Genomic DNA, 17,942 nt, shown 5'->3' with positions numbered 1-17,942 from the left:
AACACCCCCCCATCCCCCGTTTCCAGAGACTTGTAGAGCTGAGTGGCTGGGGTTGTAGAGAAAGCAGGCAGGCCAGAGCCAAACCCTGTATTTAGGGAAGCAGTGGTCAGATAGATTATGGACCACAGACTTGGGACGGGGCCCGTGAGCAGTGCAGAGCCAGCAGTGCAGAGCCAGCAGATGTCTTTGAGCTTGAGGTTGTCTTAAGGCCATGATGTCTTAGGACTAGCTCAGCATCCATGTAGGATGGACCAAGGTCAGGGAGCAGCTGCTTGAGACCCATTCCCAGGCACCCAAAGGTGCCTCCTCAGTGTCTGTGACTGTGATCCTGAGACTTGCAGACCACAGCCAGCATATCGTGGGAGCAGGAAGGCAGGCATAAATCTGTCTCCACAAAGTGTATTGACCCAGCCATAGGGTCTGTGGGCCTGGCAGTGAGACTGAGTGTTTGTGGGTAGGTCAGGTTTCTTTCTGTGGAATTGATCTGTGACACTTGGATGATTAATGTGCCTTCACATTTCATATCCTCCTTAATGAGAAATGCCTCCTCAGCAATGGCTCTCCTGGGAAACCAACTCTAAGCAGACCTGGAGACCGGTTGCAAGGATCCTTCAGCTATGTTACACTCTCAGGACCCCCGTGCTATACCTTCCTTCATCCTCCCATATGTTTCTTTTCTATTTTTTTTTTTTTAAGATTTATTCATTTCCTTTGCAAAGTCAGATATACAGAAAGGAGGAAAGACAGAGAGGAAGATCTTCCATCTGATGGTTCACTCCACAAGTGACCACAACAGCTAGTACTGCAACAATCAGAAGCCAGGAGGCAGGAGCTCTTTTGGGTCTCCCACGTGGGTGCAGGTTCCCAAGGCTTTGGGCCATCCTCAACTGCTTTCCCAGGCCACAAGTAGGGAGCTGGATGGGAAGTGGAGCTGCCGGGATTAGAACTGGCGCGCCCACATGGGATCCCGGAGCATTTAAGATGAGGACTTTAGCCGCTAGGCCACTGTGCTGGGTCCTCCCTGTATGTTTCTAAGCCCCACCCATCACAGGCCCACTCTGTCTTCCTGCTCCAAGCATTGGACAAGCCTCCGAAAGGCCTGTGGCCTAGGAGCTTGCTAACCCTGCCAGAGGGAGGGGTTTGTGCCTATAACACAGTTTTCATTTAATGCCCAGCAGGTGTCCCTTCCCTGTATGTCCTCCATCTGCAATCCTGCCCCCAAGAACCTGGGAGGATGATACCTGCCTGGCTCTTTTAAGAACTTAAGCCCTCAGGATATATAAAGACCAAGTACATCCTTGGGCCTCACCTCCAGCCTCGCTTCCCACAGTTGCCTGACTTCAGCTTTTCCCATCTGTACCTGGAAGCTGTGTGTCCTCCATGCACTTGCCATAGAGCCTTGCCCCTTGTGGCTCCTCCATCTGGATCACCCTCTCCCTTTTTCTGGGACAATTCTGGTTCACTGCTGAGCCTCAGCCCCGGCACCACGTCCTGTAAGACCCCTCCAGACTGGGTGTCCCTCTGTGAGTCTGTCCTTGAGTTCCTCTGCTGTACAAACTGTGTGTCTGACTGCTCAGTCTGTCCACACCGGGTTGAGCTCCCCTGGGACTGCATAGTCTTCCTTGGGGTTACCCCAATACTGCCCAGGGCCCAGCAGCCAGCAGGGCCAGCATGTGTTCTAAGAGCCTGCTGTTGGACAGGGCACCTGAGGCTGCCACCTTGCTCACCCCAAAGCTTCTACCTGCTGCAGTCATCGAACCATGAGGGGCCTGTGAGACACTGCTAAAATCTTCTTGTCCTAAGGCTCTGTCTGATGTGAATACGACCTGTCTTTTCTTAGTCTTGACTGTCACCTTCCCTTCATGTTCCTTCCCCGTATGTTCAGCTTTTCCATATAATTTTGTTTTCTTTTAGCCAACATCTGGATGTCTTTTTTATTTTTAAAGATTTATTTTATTTTTATTGCAAAGTCAGATATACAGAGAGGAGGAGTGACAGAAAGGAAGATCTTCTGTTTGCTAATTCCCCAAGTGACCACAACAGCCAGAGCTGGGCTGATCCAAAGCCAGGAGCCTGGAGCTTCTTCTGGGTCTCCCACGCAAGTGCAGGGTCCCAAGGCTTTGGGCCATTCTCTACTGCTTTCCCAGGCCACAAGCAGGGAGCTCAAAGGGAAGCAGAGCAGCTGGGATATGAACCAGCGGCAATATGGGATCCTGGCGTGCACAAGGCAATGACTTTTTTTCTTTGTTTGTTTAAAGATTTATTTATTGGAAAGTCAGATATACAGAGAGGAAGATCTTCTGTCCTTTGATTCACTCCCCAAGCAGCCGCAATGGCCGGAACTCAACTGATCCAAAGCCAGGAGCCCAGACCATCTTCCAGGTCTCTCATGTGGGTGCAGAGTCCCAAGGCTTTGGGCCGTCCTTGACTGCTTTCCCAGGCCACAAGCAGGGACTGGATGAGAAGCAGGGCTGCCGGGATTAGAACCGGTGCCCGTATGGGATCCCGGCACATTCAAGGCAAGAGGCTACTAGGCTCCCATACTGGGCCCTGGCTGGTTCTTTTTAAATGCGGTTTGATTGTCTGCTCTTATTCTTTTTTAAGCAATTTTTTTTAAAGACATTATTTAAAAGGAACAGTGACAGAGTGAGAGACAGAGATCGTCCATCAGCTGGTTCACTTTTCAAGTGACTGCATCATCCAGGACAAGGCCTTGTGAAGTCAGGAGCCTGCAACCCCATCTGCATCTCTCACAGGCATCCCAAGGGTCAGGCACTTGGGCCATCCCCTGCTGCTTTCCCTCCTGGGCTCATCAGCAGGGAGCTGGATGGGAGGTGGAGCAGCCCACCTGGGATGCCTGTGTCCATTAGCCCTGATTATGGGCCTTTTAATTTATGCATGTATATTCTGTAACAAAATATTAACATTTTTATTTATATATGCTACTTTAACTTGTGATTTCATATTTATTATCCCTTTTGCTTACTTTTTCATCGTTGTCTTCTGCTAGAAAGACAAAATTTTCCGTTTTTCCTTCTTTACTCTCTGGTTTGAAACCCTGAGTTGTATTTCTATTTGTATAGTAGTTAAATTTGAATTTTTAAAATTAATTTATTGGGCCCGGCGCGGTGGCGCAAGTGGTTAAAGGTCCTCGCCTTGCACGCCCGGGATCCCATATGGGCGCCGGTTCTAATCCCGGCAGCCCCGCTTCCCTTCCAGCTCCCTGCCTGTGGCCCGGGAAAGCAGTCAAGGACGGCCCAAAGCTTTGGGAACCTGCACCCGCGTGGGAGACCCGGAAGAGGCTCCTGGCTTCGGATTGGCATAGTATCGGCCCGTTGCGCTCACTTGGGGAGTGAATCATCGGACGGAAGATCTTCCTCTCTGTCTCTCCTCTCTGTATATCCGTCTTTCCAATAAAATAATAATAATAATAATAATTATTTATTTATTTATTTACTTGAATGTCAGAGAGAGATGTAAAGATCTTCCATTTGCTGGTTCATTCCCCAAATGGCTGCAACAACCAGAGCTGAGCTAGTTCGAAACCAGGAATTTCTTCCTGGGTCTTCCACATGGATGGAGCGGCCAAACACCACTTGACTCACTCTCTACTGCTTTCCTTCATTAACAGAGAGCTGGATTGGAAATGGAGCAGCCAGGACTCAAACCAGTACCTGTAAGGGTTACTCGTGCTGTATGGTGAAGATTATCCCTACTATGCCATGGCAATGGCTCCTAGGGGTTCTTTTAGTGAGGATAGAGAGGCATATTTGGAACTTTTGTTTGCATATATGTCTATCCTGTATGGATGTATGTGGTTGTTTTAAGAGCATAAAACAACCTGTTAAAATCGATCAGGTTAAAAATGATAGCACCCCAGGAGCTTGTAACTGGTGCCACTGAGCTGAAAGTCAGACATGCTGGCAGCTGATTTGGCCCTTCCTGGCAAGTTCCTGCTTTGTGGTTCTTGTGCTGCTTCCCACACTGTCTAAGAAACTTACCAACAATGTTATGTGGACAACTCTTGGTGGTGGGATAAGGGTGGAATGTCTCATGGGTAGTAATCCTGCTTGGGCCCTGTATGTCTCAGGGCTTTCTGCCCTCAGGCTTTCGATCTAGAAAAAATGAGCCAAGAGAATGGGTCAGCTATATCCTGACCTGAGCCCTCAACCCTAGGCAAACACTCTCCCTGTATGAATCAGGTCTCACCTGGTACCTTCCCTTAGGCTTAGTCTCTGCCTCTGTGGAAGGGCTTGGTGTTGCCAACCTCGTAGGACTGCTGTGCATGGCTTCAGTAGCAGTGCAGCCAGAGCAGCCCCCAGCACTCAGAAGACACCTGTGCATGGATGGTAGTGGTTATCACATTCCCTGGCATCGAGTCCAAGCAGGACCTGCCACTAAAGACACTATAGAGTGACTGTTGTCTTAAAGCAGGGGTGAGATCTGGGCAGGCATTCCCCGAGACAGGAGGAGCAGGTGAGTAAAGAAAGGGACTTGCAGGCTTGCCCACTCTTGCCCTGCTCAGGCACGTAAGGAGCTCCATCTGTTTGGCACAGAGGCTGGGGGCTGGGTTCAGGGAGAGCAGACAGGGAAGTCAAGGCTGTGTGTGAGAACTTCTGGTGCCACCTGGCCAGATGGCTGCTTGGCCAGGCAGCCGCTCTGTCTGGCACTGGCCCTTGGTTCCCCTTCCTGCTCAGGCTCTCGTGGTGGATGGGCAGAGGCTTGCCCAGCGTGACTTGGTGGCCTGGCAAGCTACGGGCTTAAAAGAGGAAGCATCAGGATGAGATTGGTTTTCAAGCCGTAGCTTATTAAGGAAGTTGAGTCATTCTGCTTCTGCTGTTTATACCCTCTGGGCATTCATAGGAGGACAAGTCTTTACTTCCAGATGTGATCTCAATCAGGAGAGAGATATGCCTGGGCCCCTCAGGGACCAGTGTTGATATGGACCTGTGAGGCAGATTTCTGTGTCCCTTGGAGATAGGGACACTTAGGGAAGGCTCCAGACATGGGGACTATGTGGTACTGGAACAGAGGCTAGTCGTCTCAGGGATGGTTTCAGTAGTCTTGTGACAGGGAAGGGACCAAGCATTTATTTGGTATCTCTGTTGGCCAAACAAACCATTGGCTCTTCCTATGCTTTCCCTCCCTCAGAATAACTAAAGAAACTCAAAGAAATGGCTCCGATCAAGGTTTTTGTGTTTATCTGAATAACAGAGAAGAAATGTTCCCCCAAATAACCCCCAACCACTGGAGCTGGGCCAGGTCAGGGCCAGGAACAACAACATATGGTTTCCTAGATGAGTGGCAGGACCAAGTACTGGAGCCACCTCTTGCTGTCTCTCAGGTACAGCAGTGGGAAATTGGATCTGAAGTGGAGGAGCCAGGTCCTGCATAGGAGCTCAACAGGCTGGCCTTCAGTCTGCAGCACCAGCATCCCATATGGAGATTGGTTCCAGTCCTGGCTGCTCCACTTCCAATATAGACTGCTGCTTGTGAACTAGGAGGAGAGTGGGAGAGGACTCAAGTCCTTGGGCCCCTGTACACACATAGGAGACCCCCAATGTGGCTTCTGACTTTAGATCAGCTCAGGTGCAGCTATTACAGCCATTTGGGAAGTGAACTGGCAGATAGAAAACTTTCTCTTTCTCCTTCTTTCTGCATATCTGCCTTCAAATAAAAATAAATGTCTTTTAAAATTTTTCCAAGAATTAAAAAAAAAAAAAATAGAGGAGCCAGAACTGAAACTAGAATTTTGATATAGGATGCTGGTATGCCAAGTAGTGGCTTACCCCCACTATGCCACAGCACCTACTCCAATTGAGAAACAAGCTCTGGAGGTGACATCCCCACCTCTTTTTCGTCATTTATTTGTTTTCTAATTTTGACTTATTTGAGAAACAGAGAGTTACTATCTACTGCTTCACTCCCCAGCTACCTGTAACAGCTGAGGCCTGGGGGCCAGGAACTCAACCCTGGTCTGGCACAGAAGTAGCAGGACCCGATTACCTGAGCTGCTGTTGCCTCCCAGGGTTCACATTAGTAGGAAGCTGGAATTGGGGGCTGAGCTGGACTCGAACCCAGCTACCCTAATACGGAATGTGAGTATCAACCCAGTGTCTTCATCACAAGGCCAGCCAGCTGCTCGTCCTCAACCCCTCCACCCCATCTTTCTGTTCCGTGATTTTGGCATGCAACTGAGCTCCTCTAAGCCACATCAGAGATCAATGGTGGCAGATGTTAGTAAATATTGACAAGCTTTATTCAGGATTGGGATCCTCAGCCTGCAAGTATTCTCAAGAAACCTGTTGCATCCCGGAAACTTCACAAGATTCTCTAAGCAGCTGGTTTCCAGACCCTTTCCTTGGAGGCCTAGGATGCCACAGGGGTTCTTGGTGCGAAGCCCTTGTCCACTGCTTCCACCAGAGCTGCTGTTTCTGACAAGTGCCCCTAGCACTTCTTTTATGGGTGTGTTGGGGGCTAAGCTATGATTTCATTTGACAAAAAAAGAGTTCCACTGCCCTTTGTTTAAAAGCTGCCAGGGTGGGGCTGATGTTATGGCATAGCAATTAAAGCCACTACTTACAATGTCAAAATATTATATGGGTACCAGTTTGAGCCCCAGATGCTCCACTTCCCATCCAGCTCTGTGCTAATATGCCTGGGAAAGCAACAGATGGTGGCCCAGGTGCTTGGGCCCCAGCATCCACATAGGAGACCCAACTGAAGCTCCCAGCTCTGGCTTCACATTGACCCAGCTCCAGCTGTTATCCAGTTTGGTAGAGTGAACCCATTGATGGAAGATTTCTCTATCCCCCCTCCCTCTCCTCTCTCTGTAAAGACTGGAACCTGTAACTTCTGGTTCCTTGCCTGGCATTTTCACTGAAACAGGGAACTGAAATGTGTATCTGGGGAAGGTTAGCATCTTAGAAAATCAACCTTAGTACAAGACTCCTGTACCTTTCAGTGAGCCAGAAATGTGTTTAGCCAAGCCTGTGCCAGAATTCTAGCAGCAAATTTTGTGGTTGGAGAAGAGCTTGCTGTCACAGCCTTAGCCAGAGGGCTTACTTAGTCCAGTGGAACTTCCTGCAGTGATAGCAATGTTCCTTATCTGCCTGCTCCAGCCTGGCCTGGGAGCCAGGGTGACAAAGCAGCTGGCTTTGAAATTGTCTCGGATTCCAATTTAATGTATATAGCCACATGTTGCTACCATTTTGGACTGGGTCACCTTAGATGGCAGCCCCTGGTCTCTTAGTATCAAAATTATCCCAAGAATTTGTCAGAAGCACAGATTCTGGGCTTGATGCCCAGTGCCTGTGATTCAGCAGGTCTAGGATGAGCGCATTTCAAGAGCTGATCTGATTATTCTAACTTGCAGTCAGCTTGGAAATCACTGCAGTGAGAGAGCCCTTCCCTGGAGTGAATGTTACCCTTGGCCCTGCCTTCTAGGGAGCCTGGGGAATGGCACTTTCCAACATACTCTTGGAGAGTATGTTAAGGGCTGGGGACTTATCCCCTCAAAAAATTGCATGTAATTGTTCTTGCAGACTCCCCAAAGCCAGTTTCAGAACTCACACAGATCACCCACTGACTGGCCTGGGCCACCCAGGCTTTTCTTTTTTTTTTTTTTTTCTCTTTAAAGATTTATTTTAGTTGGAAGGATAGATTTATAGAAAGGAGAGAGAGAAAGATCTTCCATCCACTAGTTCATTTCCCCAAAATGGCCATAATAGCCAGAGCTGAGCTGATCCAAAATCAGGAACCAGGAGCTTCTTCCTGATCTCTCTTGCAGGTGCAGGGTCTCAAGTCTTTGGGCCATCCTCCATTGCCTGCCTTCCCAGGCCATAAGCGTGGAACTGGATGGGAGGTAGACCAGCTGGGATGCAAACTAGCACCCATATGGGATCCTGGGATTTGCAAGGGAGAGATTATCCAATTGAGCCATCATGCTGGGTCCCACTCCAGGCATTTCTGCAGGAGCTATGGAGACACCACAGAGAAGGGCACGGGTAGAATAAAATACTAAGTGAATTTGCTGCTGCCTTCCTCTTTTGCTTCCACTGTGTGCGTTCTCAGCCCTGATGCAGAGAGCAGGGCCTGGATGCGTTTGAGCCTAGTTGGCCTTCGGGAAGGTGTCCAGGCTGAGTAATGGGCCAGGAACTCAACTGGCTCTCAAAGGCAGGGGCAGAACTGGTTCTCACTTAGTCCACGCTCCCCACATGCTGCCAGAGTGGAGCACAGTGGCCAGGCTGTGAGCTGGGCGACAAGCCAGGGCCAAAGACCAGTTGGGAAGACCTCCTGGCTGGCAGCCATGCCTAATGCAGAATGCTGCTTTTGGAAGACTAGAATCCACATGGGAGTAGGAAAGGAGGGAGGTACCAAATGTGGAGATGTGAGGAAGAGAGCTGCCGCCAGGCCAAGTTGTCCCCAGAATAGCCTCTTGATCTTGGAGGCCGGCAGAGAGTCTGAGTCACTGTCATGTGGCACAGGAGAAGCTTCCCAGCTCCCAGGCTGTGAATTTGTGCCCCTGGGAGGTGAGGGCCAGCCTGTTTGCCCCATGCCCTTCTCAGGCCCAACTGCCATCTGCTGGGTCAGCGCCTCAGCAGCCTCCTCGTTCCTCTCAACCTGCCAGGCTGTGGGATGAGTCATCAGGGAAGTGCAGAGGAGTCTCTGAGCTCCGCTGCCTCAGCCTCCGCTTTTCCAGGGAGAGGGGAGCCCAGCAAGGTAATGGAGGGAGGGTGAGGGCCAGGTCAGCTGCCCAGCTAACCTCCAACATGAAGGCAGGCTCCTGCCAGCAGAGGCAGGCTGTCAGAGCCTAGGCACAGCTGGATGCCCTAGAATAGCTGGTAGCCTCATTTTTCTCATTCATCATGGGTTTCCTCTCCATGCTGGGTGCTCAGGATCCTGCCTCTCAAGGTCATGGAAAGGAACTTGTCGCCCTGTGACTCTCATTCAGCCAGCATCAATTGTCTTACCACCACCCTGCCGTGCTGGTGACTGGAGATGTGCCATGGGTAGGGCCCCAGGTACCCTCAGGAGACTTGAGGGGGAGGCGGTGGTGAGTGGGTAACACATCACAGATCCTGGATTCTCCCACATCCCAGCTGAGCAACCTTGGACATGCCTCCACTTCCTGAGGCCTCAAGTCCTTCACATAAAAAAAGAAAAGGTTAAAACCATATCAGCTCTCTGTGCACACACCTCTGCTACTGGCAGATAGATTTGGGAGTTTGTTCCCAAGATTTCGTTTCCTCTGATAAAGAGGCTGAGACAGGCAGGAGCTATAGTGGACCTTAAATTGGTTCTGTTTTGGAGGTGGACTGGATGGAGCGGGGAGGGGCAGGGAATGAAGATATAGCTCCAAGACAAACAGCCTGCCTAAGAGGCCCTCTGCCTGGTTGGCTGTCAGACACCTCTTAGCTTTGTGAATGCCTCAGGGAGCAGTGACCTGCCGGTTCAGCCTGATCAGCATCCAGCCTTCAGAGCCAAACCCAAGCATCTCTGCTGGGTCCTGGAGCTGCTCTGAGTTCATAGCCAGGAGGCTTCTAAAGGTGGAGCCAAAGGATTGGATTTAAATAGAGCTCAACAAAACCCATGGCACTCCTAGCCAAACAGCTCAGCCTGTCATGGCCATCATGGCAGGAGAAGACAGTGGACAGGTCCAGAGAGAAGGCTTCCCATGTCCTAGCTTCCTACTTTCCCCTTAACCTTTACCTTTAGGTGAGGACACACGGCTGGGGGCATTTGAGATTTGGCAACTGAAGCAGCTGTGGTTGGGGTGGAGGGAAGGTGCAACAGCCACAAAGACCACAGCCTGCCATCAGAGAGTGATTATTTCAAACTGGCCTGCTTTTGGCACCTTCTCAGGTGGGTCTAAAACAAGTCACACCCAAGAGGCGCCCTGCCCTTGAGAAAGTCCCAGATTTTAGAAAGGTTTCTGAATGGTAACGATTGGAGCTGGGTGTGGTTCTGGGTTACAACCACGCTGCCTGCTGTTTGCATGGGATTGCCCAGTCAGAGTAGAACCCAGAGACCGGTTCTTGCATTTGGTCCCTGTGTTTATGGAGGCATAGACGGGTGTGAGGGCCTCTAATACAAACTACTGCTGACTTCGCCTGAAAGAAAAATGAGAGCTGGAAACTTTGAGCTGATGAGCCTGCCCTATGAGAAGGAAGCGTGTCGGTTCCGCTGGAGCGTCACAGGCAGCTGCATCTTAAGAAAGGAGCCAAGGGCTGAGTGCCATTTGCGTGCTTTTAGACATGTAAGACATGTAATACACAGCACCTATCCACCTCCTGCTAGGATATAAAACAAGGCCCAGATTCTCTCCACTTGGAGAAAAGCTACTGTGGACAATGTAGACTTGTCCTCTGAGAAGGCCAGCTTCTGCAGGGTCAGTGAGGTGGTGGTCTTGGGGAGGGGTCCCACGACCTGTCCTAAGGAAGTAAAGCTGCCTTCCTCACAGTCATTTGAAAAACGGGCAGTCAGGTATGTCTCCTTGTATGCTGCAGGAGTGGGCTGTGATCCTCCTTGTTGGTGTGTTCGTGTTGAGGTGCTGGTAGGACCAGGGCTAGGTACGTGTGATGAGAGATTTGACCTTTTACCTCTTAGACTGTTTGGAGAATGGTACAGGTGGCATAAAGAGGCAGAGACCTGGAGCAGGCATTCAGCACAGTGATTGACACATCATTTGGGATATCTACATCCCATATCAGTCAGCCCTGGCCCCACTCCTGATTCCAGCTTCCTGTTGAGGTACACCCTGGGAAGAGCAGGTAGTGGCTCAAGTCTTTGACCCTGCTACCAATGTGGAAGACCATGATAGAGTTCCAAGCACCTAGCCTTAGCCTGATCCCAGCTGTTGTGGGAGTGAACCAGCAGATGGCTTTCAAATGCAACAACAGAGACCTTTTGTCTTCTGAGTTTCTCTAGCCCAGTCTTTGCAAGGTCTGGGATTGCGAGTGACCTGCTCTGTGTTTGTCTCCCCCAGCGTGAGCACAGCCTGGGAGATGGCAGTGATGGAAACAGCCTGCCCGGGCGCCCCTGGCTCCACAGTCGGCCAGCAGAAGGAGCTCGCCCAAGCCAAGGAGAAGACGCAGTCACTGGGGAAGAAGCAGAGCTCCCTCCTTCATCTTGAGGCCGTGGAGAAGAACCCTGTGTTCTGCGGAAAGTGGGAGGCCCTGAATGATGTGATTACCAAAGGCACAGCCAAAGAAGGCTCTGGGGGCGGGCTGGCCGCCATCTCCATCATCGCCCAGGCTGAATGTAAGGGCCTGGCTTGTGGGCACAGGGGCAGGTGATGGGCAGGACACAGGGGAGGCCAGGCTTGCTGTCTCTTATGAAAGGAAAGGATCAAGGTGACCAGTAGACAGAATTCTCCCAAGACATAGCCATGGCCCAGAATTAGTGTGAAATAAATGGGTGATGTGAGGACCAGAATTTGCACCCGTGATGACTAGAACAGGGAGCAGCACTGATAGGCAGGTAACTTGGGGGCTCTTTGCAGGATCATCAAGAGTGCCAGTAACCTTGAGCGGCCCCAGCCAGGAAGGTCAGGCCTTCTGGAAACCCCACTGGGACCTGTAGGTCCTTTGCCACCTTCCACCTAGGTGTGCCCCTGCCCCCAGTCCAGCACCACAACCACCAGAGAGATACCGCTAGGAACCCCAGAGATACCGGACCTGGTGCTTTCAGCTTCTACTCACAGCATCTCAAAAGGATAGGCATTGGAGGGAGGGCCAGGGAAGACCAGGAGTCTCAGACACCTGGCACCTAACCCCAGAAGTTTCTAGGGCCTGACGGTGAGCAGTAACCCAAGCAGCCTTCCTCTCCTGCTTGCCGCTGTTTGCTTGCTGAAGGAGATGGTGAAAACGGGGCAAGCTGTGTAATAAAGGCTGTGTGTAGATCCATACACACTCACATCTGTTCTTGTGTAGAACACACATGTTCATACTGTAGACCTGCAGTAGCTTCCTAGTACACTGACAGAGCTGTGGCTCTTTACCAGGCACTGTGGCATGTAAACTGTACAGACTGCCTCATGTAAGCACCACAGTAAGAGAAATGAGGTGGGCACCCTTTGATCCCCAGATTCTCAGCATCCCTGCTGCTTCTGACTGTGAAGCTTGGAGGAGTGTCTGATGTCTACTGAAAGAAGGAGGCCTGGGTCTGGAGGGAGAGGAAGACTGGAACATGCACCTCCTGCTGCTGAATTTCCTTTCCTTCTCTCTGCAAACTCACCCTCTTTCCGTTTGTTTCAAAGGTGAGAACAGCCAAGAGTTCAGCCCCACCTTTTCTGAACGTATTTTCATCGCAGGATCAAAACAGTACAGGTAAGAAGGCCTGCTGGGCAAGGCCCAGGACCTGGAATCGGTGTCCTCCCTGCCCTGCGCATGCCCAGGCTGCTCCCAGCCAGCCCTGGCTCTCTCCTCCAACACCTGTGGCTCAGCTCTTGGCGCACACCCAGGCTTTCCTGGCTGAACTGCTCTCTCAGCCAAATAAGCCTTTCCGAAGCTTTTCAGGGCACGCAGATGACTGCCTCTGGGTCCCGTCAGCCTGACATTTTATTTTTATTCTCTGCCGAGTCCTTGAGGCACCCCTGGTTTCCCATAAGCAGGGAGGGTGCTGGGAACAGGAGCCACTTCCCACTGATACATGCAGACACAGGGTAGGGAGTCAGGTTGTGGAGGCAGGGAGCAGGCACGCGGGGGAGTATGGGTACGACTGGCTGATCCTAGCTCCCTCTGCCCTCTCCCAGAGACAATTTTTGCCCATTGAGGGTTCAGTCTAGAGATGCTTCTGTCCCCCAGCCGTAGGCTGGCTTCTTTACCACTGTGATCCGGAAGCTGCTGCTTATAGCAAGGTGCCACTGGGAACCCAGGAAGCTTCAGACTCTGGCTGAGTTCCTCACAGAGAAGGGACTTCACCATTCCCAGGCCTGGGGGAGCCTGCCTCCTTTGTAGGGCAGAAGGTGAGGTCCAGGGAGGGTGACAGAGGCTGTGGTCTGCTACACACCACATTCAGAGATTCTCCACATTCAGTCCCTTTCCTAACTGACAGTGGTGGGCAGAGGCCTCTGAGCAGACTCCCTGCTCCCCAGGCACTAGGCAGGCAGGCAGCTCCTGGGTACCTACTGGATAATATGAGTGACAGCGACTACTCCTACCAGTCAGAGCTGAGCACACCCCGGATGAGCCTGACCTCTTGCTAGGAGCCCTCCTGGAGAGAGTGCCGAGAGGTCCATGTCTCTGCTGGCCCCCTTGAGAGAACTGGGTCCTAGGTACCATTTATCTGCACCTGGGCTGGGGAATGACCCTGGAGGTAGGCTTTTTAATGAACTCTTTCATTGGAACCTCACCTCCTCCCTGCATGGCAGATAAAGTTAAAGAGAAAACCGAGGTTTCCTCAAGTCTTAAGACCTTTCCCAAATTTGCATGTCACATGATGGGAGAGTGTCTCATAACATTGTTATACAGCCCTGTGACTTTGTAGCAACCCAGGTTTGTGTGAGCATGTCAAATTCAGGCACATCTAAGACATACTGATAACAGTAAGCAACCACTATAGCCCAGAGGGACTAGACCACAGGTCTGTGAACTCCACTGCTCCCTGACCCATCCTAGCCTCCTGCTTCCCCACCCTCACCGCACCCACCTCACCTTTTTTTGACAGCCAGTCTGAGGGCCTTGATCAAATCCCCAATAATGTGGCCCATGCAACAGAAGGCAGAACAGCCCGTGTGTGCTGGAAGGGAAAGCGTCGCAGCAAAGCCCGGAAGAAACGAAAGAAGAAGAAGAGCTCCAATTCTCCGGCGCAGGCAGGGCTGGCCTTGGCCAAAGCGCGCCCCCGAACCCCCGAGCAGGAGAGCTGCACAGTCCCGGTGCAGGTGAGGCCTGCCAGCCTCTGGCCAGACCCCAGGCTCTTGGGACCTTACAAACACCTGTCCTAACACCTGTGTTTCCCCCACAGGAGGATGAGTCTCCATTAGGCACCCCATATATTAAAAACAACCCCCAGTTCACCAAGCCTCTGAAGGAACCAGACCTTGGCCAGCTCTGTTTTAAGAAATTTGGTGAGGGCCTACGGCCGGCACTGCCTCGATCGGAACTCCACAAACTGATCAGCCCCTTGCAATGTCTGAACCACGTGTGGAAGCTCCACCACCCCCAGGACGTGGGCCCCCTGCCCCAGCCACCTCACCCTTTCCCATACAACAGACTGCCCCACCCCTTCCCATTCTACCCTCTCCAGCCACGGAAACCTCAGCCCCTGGAGTCCTTCGTCCTGGGCAAGTTGGCCTGTGTAGACAGCCAGCAGTCCCTGCCTGGCCCACCGCTGGAGCCCAGCTACCTGGCCCCTGGTACCCGGGAGAAGTTCTCGGTGGAGGAATACCTGGTCCATGCCCTTCAGGGCAGCGTGAGCTCAGGCCAAGCCCACAGCCTAACCAGCCTGGCAAAGACTTGGTCGGCAGTGGGCTCCCGGCCCCGGAAGCCCAGCCCCGAAACTGAGGACTGCGAGGGGGTCCTGCTGACTGAGGTAACTAATCCCCAAAGCCCTGTCCGCCCACCCACCCATCCACCACCAGGGCCAGGCCAGACCCACTAGCAGAGCAGTAGCCAGTTTGTCACCAGCCAGACTGCGGGGATAGGTTTTCTTGCCGTCAGAGTCAGCTCATGCTTCAGGTCACAGATCAGATGATGCACTGCGCTGAGCGACAAGCAGAGTCTCCCTCGCCACCTCCAGCCTCACCTTCCATAGCCCTTCTAGTGGTTTCCATTTGCCATTCTTCTGGTTAGTCACTTCGTTATTGCTAACTCGAGTGCATTCTGTACATGTACACAGGAGACCCATGGGGGCAGCCTGAAACCATGCCTTGTGGTCCCCACACGAAAGATGAGGAAGGTCCTTGCCTGTGCCATCACCCCACCCACAGCATGTTTCTTGTCCTGAGTTTATAGGTAACTCAGGACCTTTAGGTGATTTTTGTCAAACATGAATCTGTGGACCCATTTTCCCCCTTGACTCCTGCCTCTCTTCTGTGTTGCTGCCTTTCTTCCACCTTCCAGCTTCCAAGGTCTGTCTTGTCGTCAAAGTTGCTGACAATTCCATTTCTGTCCCCCCATCTCACGTCTTGGAAGGCTTTTCATCACGAGATTGATTGGCCTTCCCCTTCGTCCTGTCAGCCCCTTTGCTCCTGGCCCCCAGAATCCTACCGTAGGCTAGAAGTCTTTCTGCCGTGACTGGCTCCCAGCCCAAAGCTTGGCTCTGGCCAGCTGAGTACCTCCTTTGTCCCTGAGCTGTCCTGTCCTCTAAAACTGCCCTCTCTCTCCTGCCACCTCAGAAACTTAAGCCACTGGACTACGAGTACCGGGAAGAAGTGCACTGGGCTACACATCAGCCCCGCCTAGGCAGGGGCTCCTTCGGAGAGGTCCACAGGATGGAGGACAAGCAAACCGGCTTCCAGTGTGCCGTCAAAAAGGTAGGCCGAGAGAGTGACACGCCAGGACTCCTGGCACAGAAGGGCAAAGGCAGGCAGGGCCCGTTGTGTTCTCTGGCTTGTGCCAGGGTAACCTAGGAGAGCTATGCTCCTGACCCTGTAGCAGAATCAGACCTTTGCTAGCCGCCCTGGGTCAGCTGGAGCTGACAAGAGCAGCCTGCCATATATACTGGCCCTGGCACTTTCCACTGGCATGCATACCTGAAAGAGGCAGGGAGGGTAGGCACACAGCCTCTGAGTGTGAACCCAGCCCGGGCTATGCTTGGTGCTAAGGCCCTTGTGGGCAAATCCAAGCCTGGAGGGTAGATGGGTCGTCACAGAGCTCATGCTGAGATTAGACCCTTAAATCTAGCACAGTACTCCCCACACTTACAGTAGTCCTAGCCACAAGATGCTTCCTGGGAAGAGGCCTGGCACTTTGGATGTTAGATTTGCCCTAGGTTCAAGTTCTGCCTGCCCGTGGCCAGGTGTGATTAGGTCGCTGCCTGATGACAGAGCCGAGATCCAGACACAGGCTGATCTGACCCTAGAGTTCAGCTCCTGTTTTCCCTTCAAGAAGGCGACAGGGAAGGAGGGTCAGAGGCCTGTAGTTCTGATTAGTACCAGAAGGCACCAACTACCCGTTCATCTCACTGATGTCAGAGCCCAGGCCCAGAGAGGAGGATGTAGCTTGCTGGCACCTCATGTTGCCAGCCCATGCAGTGTCAGTTCCTTGGCCTATGACGCGGCCCTCCTCTGCTGGAAGCCACCTCGTCCTGAGCCCCATCTTGGAACACTTATGTGGACTGTTTTCTTGGCCTGTGGTCAGGGTCAAGTGACATACTGATCCCCACAAGGAATGGACATGGCCCCCAGCCCAGCCCAGACAGTACAGAGTGGGCTCTGCCACGGTGGCCCAGGGGCCTGCGACTTCCAGGATGAGGACACAACATGAACAGACCTGGCTAACTGGGTCTGACCTTGAATTAGGGTGTCATATTGTGAATTGGGACATCACAGTATGTGTGCAGGTGTTACCCCAAACATCTGGCAAGCTCCACCCTCACCATTCCCACTGACAAAGCACAGTGCATGTGCTTGCTAGTGTGGATGGTCCTCTTACATTCAGAGGCCAGGGCTGCATCCTGACCTCCTAATCCAGTGGCGGTGCCCCTCCCCAGGCTACCAGAGAAGACCCAGCTGTCCCAGCTGAGAGGCAGTGGGAGGAGGTGAGAGAGTGTGAAGTGTCCTGGAGAGCTTAGTCACAGCTTCTCAGCTGTTACCCCTCCAAGGCCCTGCGAGTCCAGGCAACAAGATAAACAGTCCTAGCACAGTGGAAGAGGAGAAAATGCTCCACTCTGACTCTCCCACAATCAGCAAAGACACAGACTCCCTGCCCCAGAGCTGGGCCCTCTCAGGTCTGCCTTTCCCCCACCCACACCGACCCCCACTTGTAGACAGCAGCTGCTTTGTCTCAGGGGAGAAGAGGGGAGACAGTGGTAGCCCATAAGAGCTGGTAGACTTCACAGGAAGCTGTGTCCTGATGTGGGGGTAGGGACTGGGAGCTGGGCCACTGCCAGAAACCTGCCCGCACACGGGATCTGATGCTCCTGGAGGAGAAGCCAGGGCATGTAACGTGAGGTGGTGATGCCAGCTCTCCCTCACTCCTAGAATGAGTGGGGAACATCCGGTCTGTATAGGGCTGCCAAAACACCTGCAGCAAGACTCCAAATTCAGTAAATCTTCAGCAGCTAATTTTTAAGTTGCTAATTGTGTACGGCCCGAGGCTGATGTTGTAAATATCCAAATGGCACTAGACAAAGAAAGGTTCCCCTCTCCTGTTCTAAAACATTCTTGGCCTAGATCACATCATCATGGACCATTCTTTATGTCAGGGCTTAATGCAGAATTTTTTACTTTTTCAGAAGGTATTCTGTGATCTTCTAGTTATAGGCAAACATAGACTGCTATCAAAAGCATTCTCAGGCTACCAAAAAAAGTCTTCCTGTTCCCCAATCCCATTTCCGGAGGGGCCAGACCTTGAACATGACATTGTTTTCAGATTAATTGAGCCTGTATCAACCTGCAGTGGCTTTTATGGAGGGAGAGGTGGTACAGGCACAGCTCTCATGCTTTTTAGCGAATTCCTGGGACTTTGTTCCAAAGCACGTCTGTGGCACACACGTTTGTGACAGAGAAGGCTCCATATCATTTATACAATTCTCCGAGGTGCGAGTGACCCAGAGGGTGAAGGCCCTTCCATTTTAGGGTGCCTGGCTCATGCGTGGAGTTCTGGGAGCCGCCCTTTGGCTCAGTCACTGATGTGGAATAGTCTGGCCTCAGCCTGTGCCAAGTCAAATCAGCTGTCTGGGAGCACTTGCTCTGTGCCAGACGCTGTGCAGGGGATGGGGACAGAGGTATGGAACCCAGGCATGTCCTGGAGGGACTGGAGCTGCAACAGGCATTTCCG

At 52.1% G+C, this 17,942-nt stretch overlaps 1 protein-coding gene across 1 annotated transcript in view; it reads left to right on the top strand.

Annotated features, from left to right (window-relative positions):
- The window catches only part of MAP3K14 (mitogen-activated protein kinase kinase kinase 14), a 44,998-nt gene that overhangs the window by 14,662 nt on the left and 12,394 nt on the right, over positions 1 to 17,942 (top strand). The window contains exons 2-6 of the mRNA XM_040989320.1: positions 10,988 to 11,262; positions 12,260 to 12,329; positions 13,669 to 13,882; positions 13,966 to 14,532; positions 15,338 to 15,475. Of these exons, the coding sequence (XP_040845254.1) occupies positions 11,007 to 11,262; positions 12,260 to 12,329; positions 13,669 to 13,882; positions 13,966 to 14,532; positions 15,338 to 15,475 (1,245 nt within the window). The 5' untranslated portion in view covers positions 10,988 to 11,006. The remainder of the gene's footprint in view (positions 1 to 10,987; positions 11,263 to 12,259; positions 12,330 to 13,668; positions 13,883 to 13,965; positions 14,533 to 15,337; positions 15,476 to 17,942) is intronic.

Source organism: Ochotona curzoniae, unplaced genomic scaffold (genome assembly GCF_017591425.1).
Source record: "Ochotona curzoniae isolate NIBS_2020 unplaced genomic scaffold, NIBS_Ocur_1.0 contig_520, whole genome shotgun sequence".
Classification (NCBI taxonomy): domain Eukaryota; kingdom Metazoa; phylum Chordata; class Mammalia; order Lagomorpha; family Ochotonidae; genus Ochotona; species Ochotona curzoniae.
This window is presented reverse-complemented; position numbering and strand designations above follow the sequence as displayed.